This window comes from Hermetia illucens, chromosome 4, assembly GCF_905115235.1.
Source record: "Hermetia illucens chromosome 4, iHerIll2.2.curated.20191125, whole genome shotgun sequence".
NCBI lineage: Eukaryota > Metazoa > Arthropoda > Insecta > Diptera > Stratiomyidae > Hermetia > Hermetia illucens.
The window spans coordinates 64,559,011-64,578,361 of NC_051852.1; the positions used below are offsets into that span (position 1 = coordinate 64,559,011).

Sequence of the window (19,351 nt, forward strand, 5' to 3'; positions counted from 1 at the left end):
AAGATGATTTAGCGAGAGTAGCCGACGTACACACAAAGTCTGGCATCCTGAAACGACCGATTCACAAGTTAGCACCTCTAATTAAGCCGCCAACACAGAATATCGAGGAAGCAACGGCATTTCGTGAGGAAGCTAAGCATGGCAAAAAACGTAATCATAATGAAGGCGAATCGGCACCAGATGCCTCTGAACGTGAGCTCACAAAGACACCATCTCGACAAAGGAAGAGGCGAACGGTGGGAAATGTATTCATGCAAGTCCTGTTGACGTCCCTGTTAGTCCCACTCGTCAAGGTAGTAGTTAAAGTAGTTAAATTCACTCAACCAGGACTTCACTTCGAAAATCAAGGAAAATTAAACTTAATATCTAATTACTGGAAGTTGGTAGTTTATTTCAATCTGCAGCCATACAAGTCTGAATTACGAGCCTTAAAAAAGAGCACAGTAACTCTACAACAGCTTTGCCAGCAGCTCCTCTTCAAGGGCCCATGTGAACAAGTGGTTCATCAAATTCAACACCGCTACTTACACCCCGCGGAAGAAAACAAGCTACTTGCTACAAAACAAACGCCCGGGAGAATGAAACGAGGCGCTTTCGACATTAGCTCATTATTTGGAGTTCTGGATTCGAATTACGCCACGGAAATGTCGGAAAAAATTAGTGATATTCACCAAAACGAAAACTGGTTCATGTCACTGCTCAAAAACCACACTTCTATCTTGGACGCGACGATCAATATCATGAAAGAGAACCAGGAAACAATTGACCAACGATACAAGGCCCTAGAAGAACTGGAAGAAGTGGTAAATCAAGGGAATAATGTCACTGATGCCCTCAATCAATTCCAGCTTCCACAACTATTTCTTTCCTGGTCTATCTACAGCATGGTCCTTATGTTTAGCATAGAAAGGACCCAAACGGCGATACTAGACATGGTGTCGGAAACTCACCAAGTACAAATAAGTTACCTCTTACTATCGCCTCACCAATTCAACCATGAGGCAACAAAAATAAGGACTCATCTCCCGGCTGGTCTTTATCTGCCTGTAGAACCAGAAGATACCGTTCAGTTATATAGGCTCACGTCGGTGGAAGCCCGCCTGACCGTCAAGCACACTATTTTCCAAATTAAAATACCATTAATCGGCTTGGAGGAGTTCGCATTATTTAGGGTATTGCCGATTTCGACGTGCTATGTACGTACTTTGTGATCATCAGCATTTCGCGTATGTCTCACGTTTGCACAAAATTTGTATTTAAACTGATGGTGGAAAATAAACAGTTCAGTTCGATCGGAAATAAGCCACCTTTTTCTTTTTCTCTTCTGAGGCTGCTAGAGACGATCGAGCTCGGTACCTGATTTGGTGTATCACCAAATAAAGAACCCTTTCCCCATTGGTGTTTCACCAAAGGGTTAACATTTATTAATTGTTCGGTTGGTGTTTCACCAAACGACACTCCCAGCAACTACATCGGTTGGTTGATGTTTCACCAAAAAATATTAGGGAAGAAAATTGCGGCAAAAGAGTCGCAACAGAGCCTATGTGTTCTCTAGAAACCCAAGATTTTGACTGCCTCACGGAAAAGATCGAAGTGGAAAAGGCGATAAAGCGTGAATGTCCAGAGGTAACCAATGCCCGGATAGGTGTCACTTCTGTAAATGCTCGAATTCGCCGTGGTGAAATCCCCGAGCAAAATGCAATCAGCAGCTTGCAAGGGACCCGACAGGAGGACAACATGCTGGAGATGCGGCCAACTAGGTCACCAAGCGAAGACTTGCAATGCAAGCGAGTTATGTATGCGTCAGCACACACAAATCAAAACAAGTCGGGAAACCGGAAGCTTGACGCTTCAGGTATAAAAGGTTTTGTGCTTCCCTATGTGAGGAGCATAACGTAGTTCTCCATTGGCTTATAGCATTGACCCGAGATATTGAAATCGTTCAGTTCTGGGCAGGTTACTGCCATTGCCAGAATTGAGCGATTTAAGTATCTTGAAGGGCAGGTTACTGCCATTGTCAGAACTCAGCGATTTAAAAATCTCGAGTCAACGCTATCAGCCAATGGAAAACTGCGTAATGAAATTGTTTCACGCATTAATGCAACCTGGATGAAGTGACATTCCCCAACTGGTGTCCTTTGTGATCGACGTATCAGCGCACGTTCCAAATCTAAAATTTACTGCAATGTCGTCCGTCTGCCGCTCTCTATAGTTCTGAGTGTTAGCCGACTATAAAGGACAATGAACGGCGCCTTGCGGTAATGGGGACGAAGATGTTGCATTGCACTGGTGGCGTGACACGTTTTGATTACGTCTGAAATGAGAATATCCGCGATCGATATGGGTTTCCATCGATCGTGTAAAAACTGCAAGAGAGGCGTTTTCGATGCTGTGGTCACGCAATTCACGCTAACGAGAATTCAACAACCAGTATTGATCAAAACATCGAAAGCAATGGTAAGCAACCAAAAAACCGGCCTAAACAATGGTGGCTTGATACGCTGGATGGGGATTTAAAGGTCTCGCGATTACATCCTGATCAGGCATTTGATAAAATAAAATGACGAAACCGATCACCACGAGCCGACCCCGCTTGCGAACTGAAGGCTGAAGAAAAAGAAAAAGATGTGAGGAGCGACGAGTGCACGACAGCTCCGTGTAATATAGCTAAAAATTCCATTGCCCTCTATTTTTTGGAAAGCGATTTAAATAAATCATTTGATGGAAAGCCCTGTGTTGATAATGGTCAACCTCATACGCTTCACGCCCTCAGGTTAATATTATTAGCGAATGAAAACAATTTAACCAACATCAAATATAAACAAGTCGGGAAACCGGAAGCTGGACGCTTCAGGTACGAAAGGTTTTGTGTATTTCTTAGTACGTAGTACGTAATATATTCATATATTATGTACGAGTATCCACTTCGGGTGATATTGACATTGATAGTCTTCAATTTTCAAAGAAGCAACAAATTTGAGGTATTATAACTTTGTTAGAAATAGTGCGATTTCCATCAAACTTGTTAAGATCATGCTCTATATTCTACCCTATATCACTGCAAAATTTCATGGTACTAGGATGAACTTAAGGGGGGTTTCTAACCAATTACAAAAAATTGTAGTAATATACTATTATTAACTTTATTTAAACAGATATCGGCATGGAAGGTATTTCGGAGCCCAGGCACCATATAGTGGCAGCCTCCTGATTTTTTTCAGATTTTTCGGTTTGGTAGTTTCTGAGAATGGCCCCCTTAAAGAAGTGATCACTTTCAACCCCCCGCGCTCCCCACCTTTCCAACGAATGTCAAAACTAAGATCGGCTTTGAAAAGTACTAATCGAGAATTTGATACCCCACATGACTATATTTGATGAAAAAAAATTTTACAACCCCCTTTTGCATGTATGGGAACCCCCTTTTAAATTCGACGTAAAAGGATGTAATTCACTGTATGCATGAGCGTTCACAGTTCCCACCTTTCTACCAAATTTGGTGTCAATCGCTAAAACCGTCTCCGAGAAAAATGCGTGTGACGGACAGACAGACAGACAGACAGACGGACAGACAGACAGACAGTAAACCGATTTTAATAAGGTTTTGTGTTTACACAAAACCTTAAAAAGGGCTAGGGAGAATTAGATTCTTCTTGAATGGAATTTTAATATTTGACTGGAATTTAAATTATTCTCGTTAATTATGACGTCAGCATCTTATTTGTATAGTTTAGAATGCTGTTAATTAGCACGAAATTGATAAGTTTGAACCGCTATAACTTTCCCACTAATAGTTGGATTTTCATGAAACCTGGCATGTGTATGCACGAGGCTGTCCTCTATGTCGGTGCAAAATTTAGTACACTTAGGATGAACTTAAGGGGAGTTTTTTAGTCTATTTCTAAAAGTTGATAATATACTGTTAGTAAATTTTTTGAGCGGATACCGGAATGGGACATCTCTCGAAGATTAGATTTCACATAAGTGTTTTCCAAAAAACCTTAAAAAGGGCTGCAGATAAATAGATTCTTCATAAATGTGACTGTGAATATTCCACGCGAATGTCAATTATTTCGGGTAATTATGACGTCAGCATCTGATTTGCATGGCTTTGGAAGCAGTAAACTCGCGCGAAATTGCTAAGTTTGAACTGCTATAACTTTGGCGTTAGTTGCCTGATTTCCATGAAATTTAGCACATATATACGAAATATTGTCCCCTATGCTGGTACAAAATTCGGAAGTCTTAGGATGAATTTAAGGGGGGTTTTTCAGTAAATTTCTAAAAAGTAGTAATATACTATTAGTAAGTTTATTTGAGCAGATATCGGAATGGGACATATTTTGAGGACTAGATTTCATCTAGGCGCACCACCCCGATTTTTTTCGGATTTTTAGGTTGGGTAGTTTCCGAAAATGAGTCCTGTCTCACTTCAAGTGCGTACATTTTGACTCCTTACTCACGCACTTTGCACTTTATGCCAAAACTAATGTCAGTTTCGGAAAGTACAAATCAGGACCTTTCATTTGATACCCTACACAACTATATCCGGTGAAAAAATTTTTTTAATCCCCCTTTTGCATGTATGGGGAGCCCGCCTTTAAACTCCACCTAAATTTATGCCACTCTTTGTATGCGTGGGATTCTATAGTTCCCATCTGTCCACCAAATTTCGTTTGGATCGGTTTAGCCGTTTTGGAGAAAAATGCGTGTGACAGACAGACAGACAGACATTGAATCGATTTTAATAAGGTTTTGTTTTACACAAAACCTTAAAAACAGATTACACGTGCCTGTATCTAATCCGCCAGATACAGACACCTTAGACGCGACGAAACAAGATACCGTCTGGAAAGAATTTGCTGCATTTCTGGAAAAATGCAAGCAGCCAGACGCGTAATCAGCATTTATAAATGAATAAATATAGGAAATCAAATAACATCTCACCCAGTTGCCGCGATTCCCCCGTCACTTCGGATTGTAAAATAACATTGTGCAGAATAAATAATTCCGAAAAGTAAAAACTCTGTTTTTATTTATATTTCTTTTTTTTTTGTCCCCGCTCGGAGCCAAGGACTTAATTGGCGCAGTCGGTAAACCATGACTTAAAATCGTTTAATCGCTCGAATAGTCGAAAGAGGCATCGAATCGAAACACAATTGATATAGTGTCTGTGATACTGGTTCTAATCAAAAAGATTAATCAGAAAAAAATAAAAAAAATAAAGAAACTATTAAAAATTGTGCTAATAAAAAAAAAGTCGCGGAGGTTAATTACGGTCGAGCGAATTAACCTCATATTTAATTAGATTGGAAAGGCCGGTGTAAAGCCACAATACGGTTTTTTTAAATCCCTCCTGAGGCTGGGTTGGGAATCCAGTCGAAAAAAAATAATAATCGAAAGTAAATTAAAGTGAATATAAAGCAGAAAGAAGGAAGATTCATTCTTCACAATACCGGAGTAAGTTATTATAATTAAATTTAGTTAACATGGAGGCTCAAATCAACGAGCTGCAACAAAGATTGGCAGCAAAAGAGGCGGAATTTGCGCAACTCGCAGCGGTGGTCCAGCAGCTGGTTAACAACCAGAACAGTGAAAACCAGATAGATCGGTTGACGGAAGCAATCAGCCGACTATCAACTTTCACAAACCACACCGTAGATCCTACACAAAGGATCCTAAAGGAAATTCGTCACATGAGCACATTCACTGGTGCATGCGACATTTCAATAAACTCGTTCATTAGTAGTACCGAGTTTTACCTCAACAGTATTAACGATCCTGAGTTGAGACGGGTAGCCATTAGGCATGTATTTTTTGAAAAAATCCAGGGAGCAGCCAAGGATGTAGTTATTAATATCCAGGAACCTGATAATTGGGAATCCATTAAAAAAGCACTTCAATTGCGATACAAACCGGACATCGAACCGTTCGAGATTTATAGAAGAATCAGCGATTTACGAGCTAATACAGTAAGTGATTTAGCCGTACAAATTCAAAACATAAAGTGTAAAAAGGACGAATTATGTATATATTATAAAAATACTTTGCATGTAGACTTGAGCAATGTCGATTCAATCTTAGTTAATACCTTGAAAGAAATTAATCAGGGAATTCTGTTAGACAAAATTATAAATATGTATGATATTGGTGAAATGATTCATGTAATGAATAGCAGAAGATTTGAAAATTCGTGCATTAGGCCTGAATACAGGAAAGGAAAAAATGAAAATATTTCAAGAATGTTCGATAGTGATCGTAATAAAAATTGGAAAAATGGTTACAATAAAAATTCCAAAGATAACCCAAATAACGACCGACAACAGACTGATACTTCAGGACAATACAGAAAAAAGACGAATGGTAACAGACAAGAACAGGACAGTGACTATAATCAATATAACAATCCTAATAACAATTCGGGTCAATATCGTAATCGGAACCACCAAAACAATAATGAAAATCATCGTTTTACAAATTCCGAACAATCGCGTAACAATAACCGTTTTTCAGAATCTCAAAATTTTTCAAATAATAGAAATTCTGGTCAGAATCGATTTGACAGGGCTCAAAATAGAGGTCCTAATAGGCAAGAACCAATGGAAATTGATAATGTCCAGAGAAATCAATCGAGAAAAAGTAGTCGTGATTTCTCCCAAAATTCTGATAACATAAATTACAATAATCCCATTTCAGATGAAATAGTTCAGGATCAACCTGAAATAAATAACACAAACGAAGAGGTAATGTTTTTTCACAACTAGCCCCGGAAACATTACCAATGATAAATATAACAATCGATGATATGGTGTATTTGGCACTTATCGATACCGGATCATCTTTTTCAATCATTGATGAAACAATTAACTGTTTCAAGAAAGTTGCTATAACACCAATTTCTTTTAGTACTATCACAAATAAAGATGTGATTAGGTATGAAGTACATACCCGCGCCCCGAAGGAGTTTAAATTACCTTCAGCGGCGAGAATTAGGTGGAAGGTAAAAACCTTGCACAAAAGAAGGTACCAATTCATAATCGGTATCGATCTTCTTAATACACTCGACACTCTAATTGATGTCGAAGAAAAAACAATAACTTTAAACGGACAAGTGATAAAATTCACAAACAAGCCGTACATATTTAAAGAAATTTGTTCATTAGAACAAGTTAAAAAGAACTTTTTGCATCGACTTAAATTAGATCATTTAAATGAGGAAAAATACTCAGCAATTGAAAAAATTATTAAAAAATTAACAAGCACCCCATCCATTGAGCATGAAATTAAAACGATTACAGATGCTCAAATAAACGCGAAATTGTATCGTTACCCTCCTAAACATGAAGAGGTTCAACGACAAATAGCCGAAATGGAATCTCAAGGAATAATAAGGAAAAGTTGCTCTAAATATTCAAGTCCGCTGGTAATAGTCCCAAAGAAGAGCGATAACTCAGGAACTAAAAAGTTTCGGTGTATAGTTGATTACCGCAAACTAAATGAGGTGACGGTAGACGATAAATATCCTCTACCAAATATCGACTCACTTTTGGATAAACTTGGCAGAGCCCAATATTTCTCAACGATAGATCTTGCCAAATGTTCCCATCAGATCCTGGTAAAAGAGCAAGACAGGCATAAAACCGCTTTCGTAACACCTCATGGCCTTTACGAATTTGTCCGAATGCCGTTTGGTTTAAAAAATGCACCGGCGACATTCCAAAGACTCATGAATGATGTACTCCGAAAATTTATAAATAAAACTTGTGTTGTGTATTTGGATGACGTGCTAATATTCAGCACGTCCCTTCAAGAGCATATTAACGCAATCACAGATATTTTCAAAGTTCTAGAAGCAAATGATCTCAAAATACAAATCGATAAATGTAATTTTATGCAGAGGGAAACTAGTTTTCTTGGGCATATAATTACCAAAGAAGGGTTGAAGCCTAATCCCGAAAAAATTAAAATAATTCAAAAATTAAAATTACCTCGGACAGAGAGACAAATTAAAAGTTTCCTAGGGATTACAGATTATTACCGTAAGTTTATTCGAGATTATGCCAAAGTGGCACAACCGATGACTAAATATTTACAAAAAAAATGCAAAATTAACATAAACGATCCTAATTATATACAAGCCTTTGAAAAACTGAAAACTCTCATAAGTTCACATCCAATTTTAAGATTCCCGAATTTTAGCAAACCATTCCATCTTACTACTGATGCTTCAGATTACGCAATAGGCGCCGTTCTTTCGCAAGAAGGCCACCCTATTTGCTTTGCATCAAGAACGCTTAATTGTCACGAGCGGAACTACTCCGCCACAGACAAAGAATTTCTAGCTATTATATGGTCTGTGGGATACTTCAGACCATATTTGTATGGAAACAAGTTCAAAGTGTTCACTGATCACCAGCCCATAAAGTATTTGCAAACAAAATATAAATGCAAAGATCTCTCTCCAAGACACCAGAGATGGTTACTAAAATTAGGTGAATACCAATTTGACATCGAATATATTAAAGGCAAGGAAAATCGAGTGGCAGATTTTTTAAGCAGGATTGAACATAATGAAGAAATTAAATCGCAAATCCCTGCATCTTACAAAACATACATTTTCAGATTTAAGAGTTCTAGCAAATATAGAGAACGAAAACGACGATGCTACCATGGCAACCATACATTCTGCAGAGGAGGAACTACTTGATCATATTCCGATCAAAGAAGAAATTGTAAATAAATACAATAACCAAATCATCCTCACAAATAATAAAGTTCGTGAAATTGACATCGTACATAAGAAACGTAGCATATATATAGCAGAACACGACTTTGAAAATCTCAGTGACATCCTTAGAAGGTATATAAAACAAGTCGGAATACCGGAAGCACGTGCTTCGGGTATAAAAGTTTTGTGTTCATCTTATCTAAGAAATTTCAACGCACATTTTTCTACCCGTATACAACTACAAAACTACGAGAAATACGTACATATTACAGCCGTAGATGTTACACTCACCCTAAACAAACAAACTGCCTATTTTCGAATACTGTACACATATAGGCACATGTATAAATTGATCGTACCCATATTTCCGATTTACTTCTTATATCTATCTAAATTAGGCTCTACCCGCAAAGTTCATTAGCACGCATATACTATATAAGTTAATAAAAATATCGGGTAGTTATATTAAAAAAAACAATTTATTACTTCATGCCTGTTTGGCATTCTAATTACAACTAACTACAATTTTTTGAAATATAAAAGAAATTAATATGATTTTGCCTAATGTGCAATCATGCGATTTCATCGATTGCACCGATGACCCCAATAGTTGCAGACGTCGCTTTTGGATGTGGTGCTGACACAGGTGTGTTTGCGCGTGCAGCATTTCCGTTCGGGTTAATTCGCCCGGCTTTAAATGCGATAGTCCCCAATCGCTAAAAGAATCGTATGTCGTTGAACCTGACCTTGGTAGTTGCTGATCGTGGATCTGATGTTGGAATTGATGTTGGCGGTTCTGGATCGGATTTCGAAGACGACGATGATGTCGGAACCGGTGATGGTAGTTCCGTCGATTGCTTAACCTTTATTTCTGAAACGATATTCTTAGTTTTGAATTTTAAGCATAACTGGAAGGAAATGATGAAAGCGATAAAAACGCCAATTATGGTAAGTGTTGAGTATGTTGTTATTCGATGGATGCTAGTTTCGGTACGCATAAGTTGAATCTCGCTGGTGTTGTTTATATGGAGATTTTTCATCATTTGTAGTGAGAGTACTTCCTGGTAAGTGTTAACTTCTGGAGATGGTTGTAATATGGCAGGTAGCACATTCATCGTTGTTATATCGCGATTGACAAAGGTCCTTCCATTTACCGTTAAGCTCGTGTTATGGATTTTAACTAAATAGGTACCGTTTAGTTTATGGGCTATCTGCTCAGCTTCGATTGTACCAGTAAATTGGTTCAGCAAAATGGTACCGGATGCAATCTCTTCAATGGTTGGTATGTGCGCATTGCTGGTTGTCTTGCATGTGGCTGTAAGGCTTTTCATCAGGTTTGGTATGCAAGAGGTGTTTGAGATATCCAAAATTTCATCCGATTTACAAATGGTTAAAGAATTTACATTTTTACAGTTTTCAATTACGCCAAATATTTGTTCATCATTTTTCAAAATTTTACTAAATTCGATGAAATTGATAATATGTTTTTTCTTTACAGCTTTAATTAATAATGTTTCATAGATAGGCTTAGTCGTCAAAGGAATATTTATAATGTACAGTAAACATGACAAATTTGTTATTATTTTTACTTCCGCGAAATCTAAAGCTTCTTCTATTGTGGAGTACGGTACAAATTCTTTATCTAAAATGTCAGTAGCTAATTTCATTTCTATTTTTGATAAAATAATTGAGTAAACGACGCCTAATTTTGCCCAATGCTAGGTTTATATTTTTCAATTCTTCTTTAATTATTGACAATCTGAATTTAACATCTAATATCATATCATAATTTGTTTTGTTGCTTTCCTTAAATAATTTCTGAATTTCGTTTGCAATTTGTGTAATATTATTGATTCTTTCAGTGTACATTTGATTGATTAGAACCTGTCTATTATTATTTTCTAACATATTGTTAATTTTTGCTTTTATAGTGACAAAGTCCTCGTGATCTGGATTACCTGCAATCCATTTCCAAGTACTGCCGATAAAATCAAGTGACCTTTTAATTTTTCGTGGTTTTAAATTTCGAATAAATTCCTGAATTTGTTTGAGCTCGTAAGATAAATGAGATGAGAAAGAATAGTGTCTGACTTCTGGGAGATTAAGAACAGGTTCAATATCTGTTACGAAGCGCTCGTATTGATCGATGTTGATAGTGTGGATCAATTTAAAATTTCCGTCTTGTATTTTTGCTCTTCCTGTGTGAAACAAGACGATTTGGGAGTTCGAGAAATCCAAAATCTCAATTTTGGCGTTTACCAAGTAGGGTAAGATCCTGAAAAGGGAAGACTAGTTACGTATGTGGCTTTTATGTATGATTTTTCCAGATTCAGTTAAAACGGTTGTATTATTGTTTTCTTTAACAATTTCTTGTTTGTATCGTGCTGTCAATTTTGATCCTTTTCTTTTGTTTTGTTTTACGTAGATAGTTTCTCCAGTTTCGTATTGCTTAGTGGGCTGTCTCGTCTTATTGTGGTTTTTTATGTCCGTCTGTTGTTTCTGTCTTAATTTCTCAATATTTGATAGCCGAATTCGTTCTAATTCGTCTGGGTCTATTCTTGGAGTTCGGCCGAAATGTAGCTCAACTGGTTTTTTTCCCGTAGTGGAGTGAATAGTAAGGTTGTATTCCTAAACAGCACGCTGCAAGAGATTTTCGAAGGATCTAGGTGGTCCTTCTTCCTTTAGGCATCGCATAATCTCAGTAAGCGTACTGTGCCAGCGTTCAACTTGGCCATTTATCTCACTTTTATAAGGGGGAGTCTTATAGATTCGGATTTTAAGGTCATCTTCTAATAAGGAGGTTATGGAGGCGGACCTAAGCGCTCCTTCATTGTCGATGACAACGATTTCTGGCACACAGTAAAAGAAAAGTAAGTCTGTAAGGGGTTGTTTAATATCCTCGATGGATTTTGAAGCAATTATTTTAGCCTGAGCAAATTTAGAAAATTTATCGACCGCAGTTAGAACTCTATGTCCCTCAGTGCTAAAGAGATCGATATGAATTGTATGACCTGCGTATGCGGGGATAGGAGTAGCGTTTAGTAAGGGTTTATTAGGGTGTCGGTCGTATTTATTTACTTTGCAAGTACAACATCGTTTTACTATGCTTTTTATTTTTACCGACATTCTCGGAAAATAGAAATGCTCTAATAGCTGTAACCGATTTTCCTCGGCATTGCGGTGCGCTCGTTTATGTACCTGTAGTATTCTCTCTTCTTGCTCGGCCTCGTTAGAGACGTCCTCGACAAATTTCTGCGTATAGCGTATTCGGTAGCTACTGAAATGTTCAGGGTAAATTTCTTGGATGCGGCCCATATTCTCTTCGGCAATTAGAAGACCATTTATGGTGTTAGGATTGAGGTAACGCTTGAAGATACTTATTAATTCATTATTTGAATATTGCGCCTTGATAAATATGTGTCTCGAATAATTTGGAAAAGGGTTTTGTAGCTGGTAGCTGTCTTCATTGCCGAATTTTAAAATAATTTGATTCCTGAATGCATTAATGGGTGACTCGACAGTAGGGATGAGGTTGTGTGACGAGCTCTCATCACTATGTTCTGTAGGGGTAAGGGAATTGATTAGGGTTGATTTAGGAGGCCGCGAAAGCGAGTCTGCGACAACGTTAGCTCTACCCGGCTTGTACTCTAGCTCGTAGTTGTATTCCTCTAGGATGGCTTTCCATCTTTTCATCTTACTGTTAGTGTTCTTATTGCTAAGAGCATAGGTAAGTGGTTGATGGTCAGTGTATATTTTAATCTTTCGAGAACCATAAAGGTAGCTTCGCAATGAGGTCAGTGCCCATATAATGGCAAGCATCTCTTTCTCATTGGTAGCATAGTTTTCTTCGGTGTTTGTTAATGTTCTGGAAAGGAAAACGATGGGTTTTTTATCCTGAGAGAGTACTGCACCAATGGCGTAGTCAGAAGCGTCTGTTGTTAAATGAAATTCCTTTTCAAAATTCGGATGAGTCAGTACTACTTCTTTAGACACAAGACAATTTTTTAGATTATTAAAAGCATTTAAGGCTTTCGAGTCGAGGTGAACGATTTTGTTTTTGGATTGATTTTTGGACACTCGTCCGTCTACCCCTCTTAAAAGAGACGTTAGGGGTTTTGCAATTTTTGCATAATCCTGAATAAAACGTCGATAATATCCTGACATTCCTAAAAATGATCGAAGATCTTTCAATGTTTTAGGTACTGCCATATTCGCAATTGCCTGGACCTTTTGAGGGTTAGTTTTGATACCATCCTTACTTACTACGAATCCTAAGAATTCTATGTCCGTTTTCATAAATTCGCATTTATCCGACTGGATTTTCATGTTGGAGGCTTCTAAGGTTTTCAACACTTTTTCAAGATTACTAAAGTGTTCTTCCTCGTTTCTTCCAAAGATGATAATATCATCAATGTAAACGTAACAGCACACCCCTATGTGCTCTCGGAGAATATCATCGAGGGTTCTCTGAAAAATGGACGGAGCATTCTTCAACCCAAACGGAAGACGGGTAAACTCGAATTTACCGTTGTTAATGGAAAAAGCCGTTTTTGGTATGTCGCGCTCCTTGAGTGGGATTTGGTGGAATCCACTCTTCAGGTCGATTATAGAGAAAAATTTGTTTTTGCCTAAATTCGCTAAAATTTCACTTATTTCGGGAATGGGGTATCTCTCTGGGATAGTAACCGTGTTGAGCTTGCGATAATCTATTACCATTCGATACTTTTTCTCACCGGATGCGTCTTGCTTTTTGGGAACGATCCAAACTGGTGAATTATAAGCGGATTTGGAGGGTCTTATTATTCCATCTTTGAGAAGCTTGTTTACTTCTTTCTCAACTTCTCCTTTCAAGGCCATTGGGTAGGGATATGACCTGGAGTATACAGGATCGTCGGTCTTCGTACGTATCTCTCCCTTTACTGTGCTAGTATACGTTAACTTTTCGTCGGGTTCTGTGAGTAGTTTCGAGCAATTCTTAAGGATTAACTTTAACCTACTCGATTGCTCCTGGCTTAGATGTGTTGTTCTGATGTTAATGCTGTTAACAGTCTCTGAGATATGCTGTTTCAAAGGAATGTGTAAGTTAGGGTGAAGTGTCATATAGTTTTCGTCTGTGTGAATGATAGCTTTCATTTGTTTAAGGGTGTCATTACCAATTATACCATCGAATGAAATCAAACTTGGAAGGATAAAAAATTGAATTTTCGTTGCATCAGGGCCAAATAAGTTTACAAATGCATGATACGTAATTTCGATGCTACCTCCTACGGAGTTAGCGTAGAAAGCTCTGTTGTTTGGTATATGGTTTCGGATGTGTCTAGGCTGTATATAATTTTTGTTAGACCCTGTGTCCACAAGAAATCTGAGACGCTCTCCACTTCGTACTACATGCTCGAAATATGGGAGTGAAGAGCGTGTTAATCTAAAAAATAGATATCGTCCAGCTGTTCGGATTGGTCGATACTTGGTTCGTCACTAGTGTCCACATAGTCAGTTAGGGTCTGGTCATAATTAAGGTCCTCTTGGTTCATGTCTTGTTCGTATTGTTCCTCTGTAACATCATTGGTTTCATCAGGTTCTGTGTAGTACACTCTTTGTATCTTAGGTGGAGGGTGATGCCTCTGGGAGGCTTGTTGGGGACGTTTTGGTAGCCAACGTTGGTTTTGGGGTCTATTGGCATAATTTATGGCGTGAGACCTGATGGATTGGTCAACATCCATAGGTACTGGTCCTCGTGGTGGTCGAGGAGGAGGTAACTTATTTTGGGGAGCCTCATGTTGGGGTTGTTGGTAACCTTGTGAATAGAATCGTGGTCTCTGTGGCACTTGAGGATTATGGACCAATTGTGGATGAAAATCGCGCCTAGGGGCTGGTATTGGTGCCTGAAGGAATAGACATCATTCTACGTGGTGGAACAAGAGGTGGAGTATTATGGAGAACCTTCCGTGGATTGGTGCTGGAATTATTCGCGTATTGGGCACGATAATCCATGTTTTGAAGTTTGAAACACAAATGTAAGGCCTGCGGTAGGTCTGCCGGTTCGCGAATGCTAAGCAACCGTGGCAAATCACCTTTTAGTCCTCTGATAAACGTATCAAGTGCTTTTTCGCGGTACGATTGAGTCATGATATTCATCGCGTCCTGACTCATTTCAATCGACCCTAATTTGTTAAGTATAAGAGATAGGTGATTATACACTTCTTGATAGAATTGGGAAACGGTATTCGCACCTTGGACTAAGGTTGTCATCTGGTACTCTAAGGTACCAAGATCTCTTTTATCCGCGTAATGCAGATTTAAACATTTGGAGATTTTAGTCCAATTCAGAGGGGTATTGTACGATTCTAATGCTATATCTGCGTTACCTACAATTTTGTTTCTTATAACCGATAGTATACCGTAATATTTCGGCGTGCCTCTTAGATGGTCATAAATATGAAGGATTCTATCAACGCTCTTTCGCCATGAGCTGAATTCACCTGGTTCCCCAGAAAATGTCCTCAAGCTCTTAACGACGTCAGCAATTCTATCCATTTCGGACAGATTCTCATTATTACTGATATTAACTGGTACGTCTACTTCATCTCCAATGTCAGATGCGGGATTCAATAATGCACTAAACATTTGTCTCCCTTGAGTACGGAGAGTTTCCTCAACTACTCGGGAAATAGTTTGAAGCAGTTCGTAGTTGGGAGCATTATTAGACTCATTATGATTGCCATTAACCGGTGGTTCTAAAGTGGGCAAAGCATCAGCAAGGCCATCGAGATTTAATCGCGGTGGTTGAATCAAATTATGAGGATTCGACATTTTTGAATAACTAAAAGATCACCTTTCCCGATAAATTCAAAAAGATTGCAGATATTCACTATTCACTTCCTGAATTCAATCACTTTTAATTATTTCACTTTTGATTATGTCAGTTCAAACGATTCGCTTTTCGAGTATTTTTCTTTTGAATTAAAATAAATTAAATATTTTTGTATATAAAAGACAATTTAGTGACAATAATGCAATAGCTTTAATAAATGAATATAAGGTAAAACAAAACATACAATTCTTAATTGAACCTTTAAAACTTTGAATTTATTCTAATTGAATCTGGTTAGCTTTTTTAGAGAAATCAATTTGGCGTAATTTTACAATAATAATTTGTAATTACTTACATTAAGAACGCTCGTGCTTTCATATCGGATGAAATTTTGTTTTGTTCGAATTTTATGGTGAACTGCTTCGGATCCTTAATCAGCGATTGTCCTTTTTGCCTCCTTTGGTTATTCAAAGGCTACTTGGGGCTAAATCAGGAAAAACACGCGTGCTTCGAAATTTTGGTTAATTCCGGTTTTATCTTTTCCACTCCGAAAACTTTTCATTCGCGTTTACACGAAAACGATTACTTGGTTATCGCGTATCATTTTAAAATTCGCGGAAACTTTGCGATAATGTAACGAAGTTACTAGAGATTCTAAGGATAAGACTTATCAAAGAAATCACACGTGCGAAGCGGTCCCTGCTCGGGCGCCAGTTAATAAAAATATCGGGTAGTTATATTAAAAAAAACAATTTATTACTTCATGCCTGTTTGGCATTCTAATTACAACTAACTACAATTTTTTGAAATATAAAAGAAATTAATATGATTTTGCCTAATGTGCAATCATGCGATTTCATCGATTGCACCGATGACCCCAATAGTTGCAGACGTCGCTTTTGGATGTGGTGCTGACACAGGTGTGTTTGCGCGTGCAGCATTTCCGTTCGGGTTAACTTATACCTACATACACACATGTCTCGTTGGAATAATTGATATTCATATACAAATGATTAAAGAACTAAAACAAAATAATTCTTTTCCACCCAATTCATACGAACCAACTTCGTTGTGGTATTGATGAATTGATATGTGATGATGACGTCATGCAGGTTGTAGAGTGCACGAAATTCACAAAAAATTGTAAATTTTTACCCCATATAACTTTGTTAATAATAGTTGGATTTTCTTCAAACTGACCAAATTGTGCATTATGTTCTTCGTTACACGCATGCCGAATTGTACTTCTAGGATGAACATAAGGGGGGTGCCGGGTAAATTTCTAAAATGTGGAAATATACTATTATTAACTTTATTTGTGCAGATATCGGAACCGGATATATTTTGAGGCGTAGATTTCATAGAGATGCACTATTGAGATTTTTTTCAAATTTTTCGGTTGGATGGGTTCTGAGAACGAGACCTGTTACACTTTTTGTGGGTCATATGTTGAGCCCTCAATCCCCTATGTTTCACCCAACATCAAATATTGAACCGGTACTAATTGAGACCTTTCATTTGATACCCCACATGGCCACATTTTATGAAAAAAAATTTTGCACCCTCCTTTTACATGTATGGGGAGCCCCCCTTAAACTTAACACAAAATGGCGTCAGTTGCTGCATGTAAAGGGAACGGCAGATTACATACTCCTACCAACTTTCATGACAATCGGTTCAGCCGTTTCCGAATAAATCGGCTGTGACAGACAGACAGACAGACATCGAATCGATTCTAATAAGGTTTTGTTTCACACAAAACCTTAAAAAGGCAAAATCGGAATTTATTCGGAACTTTCAGATCATAACTATAATATCGTGCAAGAAAAAATAAGAAAACTATTCTCCAATGACAGACAAATTAAATTCATAAAACGTTCTTTCAGAGCTTTAGATGTCCAAACAGAAATAGAAGCTGTTAGACAAATTGCACTTTACCACGCTCAAGAAAGTTTACACTCTGGAATTCAAGAAACATTCAACAAAATTAAATTCAAAATATATTATCCGAAATTGTTTGATCTCATTCATGTGGTAATAAATCAATGTGACGTGTGTTAAGCCGTGAAATATGATCGTAAGCCAATAAAAGCAAAATTTACTCTCTCCGAAACGGCAAATACTATCAACCAGATATTTTCACTGTAACAAAGCAGTCATTTCTTACAATTATTGACAAATTTTCAAAATTCGGAGCAGCTTACTTTCTAACGGACAGGAACCACGTAACCTTAATCGAAATACTTGAAGAACATTTTGCACGAATAGGCAAACCACAAAAAATTGTGGCAGGAAACGAATTCAACAGCGTTTTAATAAAGGAGTTTCTAGACTCAGAGAACGTAGAATTACACCTAACAAAGCCACATAATAGTACCGGAATTGCAGACGTGGAAAGATTCCATGAGACAATCATAGAAAAATTTAGAGTTCTTACATACCAAAAAATGCAGTTTTCTACCAAAAGAATAATGCAACAAGCAGTAAGAAATTATAACGATAGGTATCACTCTACAATTAAGCGCAGGCCAAATGATGTGCAATCACACAGTATAAATTTCGACGAAGTAAGAGCAAACCTAAAGAAAACAAAAGAAAAATGGATAAATAAAACAAATGAAAAACGCGAGGAATACAATGAAAAAAGGACAACAGGCTTTTTAAAGAACTATAAAGCAGCCAGATTAAAACATCAACCCAGATTTGTTAAAGGTAAACTTCAAAATGTTCATCCCAGCAATATTAAAAGGCCCTTAAAATTCAATATATTGCCCATTGAGAAAGACTATCCCGATAATAGAACAGAACTTCCAGACCTTACCGAAGAACAACTATCAATAATCAATACAGCAATAAACGAAGGTCCAGATGACGAAGTGTTAACATCCAAATTTCGTATGGATATCACCAGACGCGATATCAAATCATTGAAAAATAATAAATGGTTGAACGACAAAATAATAGAATTTTATTTGAAATTAATCGTCGAACGCAGCAAAGAAAGTAACTTTCCAAATTCACCCAAAGTCTTTGCGATGAACACATTCTTCGCTACACGCCTTCTCAATGTAGGTTACCAATCAATTAAAAGATGGACACGAAGCGTAAATATTTTCGATTATGATATTCTACTGATACCAGTACACGTTAACCAAAACCATTGGGCTATCTCCATAATTGATTTCCCTAACAAAACAATGAAATACTATGACTCATTAGGAGTACCCAATGCGCAAATTTTAGAAACTTTAGAAGAATATTTAAGGAACGAGTCCATGGATAAGCCACAAATTCCATTCGATACTTCAAACTTTATCAAAGATGCAGCCGCGAACACACCTCAACAGGAAAATGCAAACGACTGTGGTGTATTTAGCTGTAGCATCGCAGAAAATATTTCTAAACATCGCCAAATTTTATTCACACAAGAAAATATTCCTTACATTCGAAAAAGAATGATAGTCGAAATTATTCAGGGAAAATTATTAACATAATATCTATATCATACAACATCTCACTACCATTTCAATAAAACCATACCTGGGCATGATCATTTTTACAGTTGTTCTTCACGATATTCGCAACACTACTCATGATATTGACTCCAACTAACGGACAATTAAATATACAAAACATTAACGACAGTCCTGGATTTACGCAAATACATCTAAACAAAGCAGAAATACCAATGAAATCTAGCATCGTTCTTCATATAAAAACCCATTAGAAATCCTTAACGTAATAAACGAATTTAAAATTAACGCGGAACATTTAAAAGAACAACAAAAATCCTTAATACTAACAGAACTTGAACA

General features: G+C 37.4%; 2 protein-coding genes across 2 annotated transcripts; both read left to right on the forward strand.

Annotated features, from left to right (window-relative positions):
* The first annotated feature begins 5,486 nt into the window (after positions 1–5,486).
* On the forward strand, positions 5,487–6,761 carry LOC119653962 (bromodomain-containing protein DDB_G0280777-like). Its single transcript, XM_038059122.1, has one exon. The coding sequence runs from the start codon at positions 5,487–5,489 to the stop codon at positions 6,759–6,761; it is 1,275 nt and encodes a 424-aa protein (XP_037915050.1).
* An 11,246-nt stretch (positions 6,762–18,007) lies between these two features.
* On the forward strand, positions 18,008–19,030 carry LOC119653964 (sentrin-specific protease 1-like). The gene has a single exon (XM_038059123.1). The coding sequence runs from the start codon at positions 18,008–18,010 to the stop codon at positions 19,028–19,030; it is 1,023 nt and encodes a 340-aa protein (XP_037915051.1).
* The last annotated feature ends 321 nt before the right edge of the window (positions 19,031–19,351 follow it).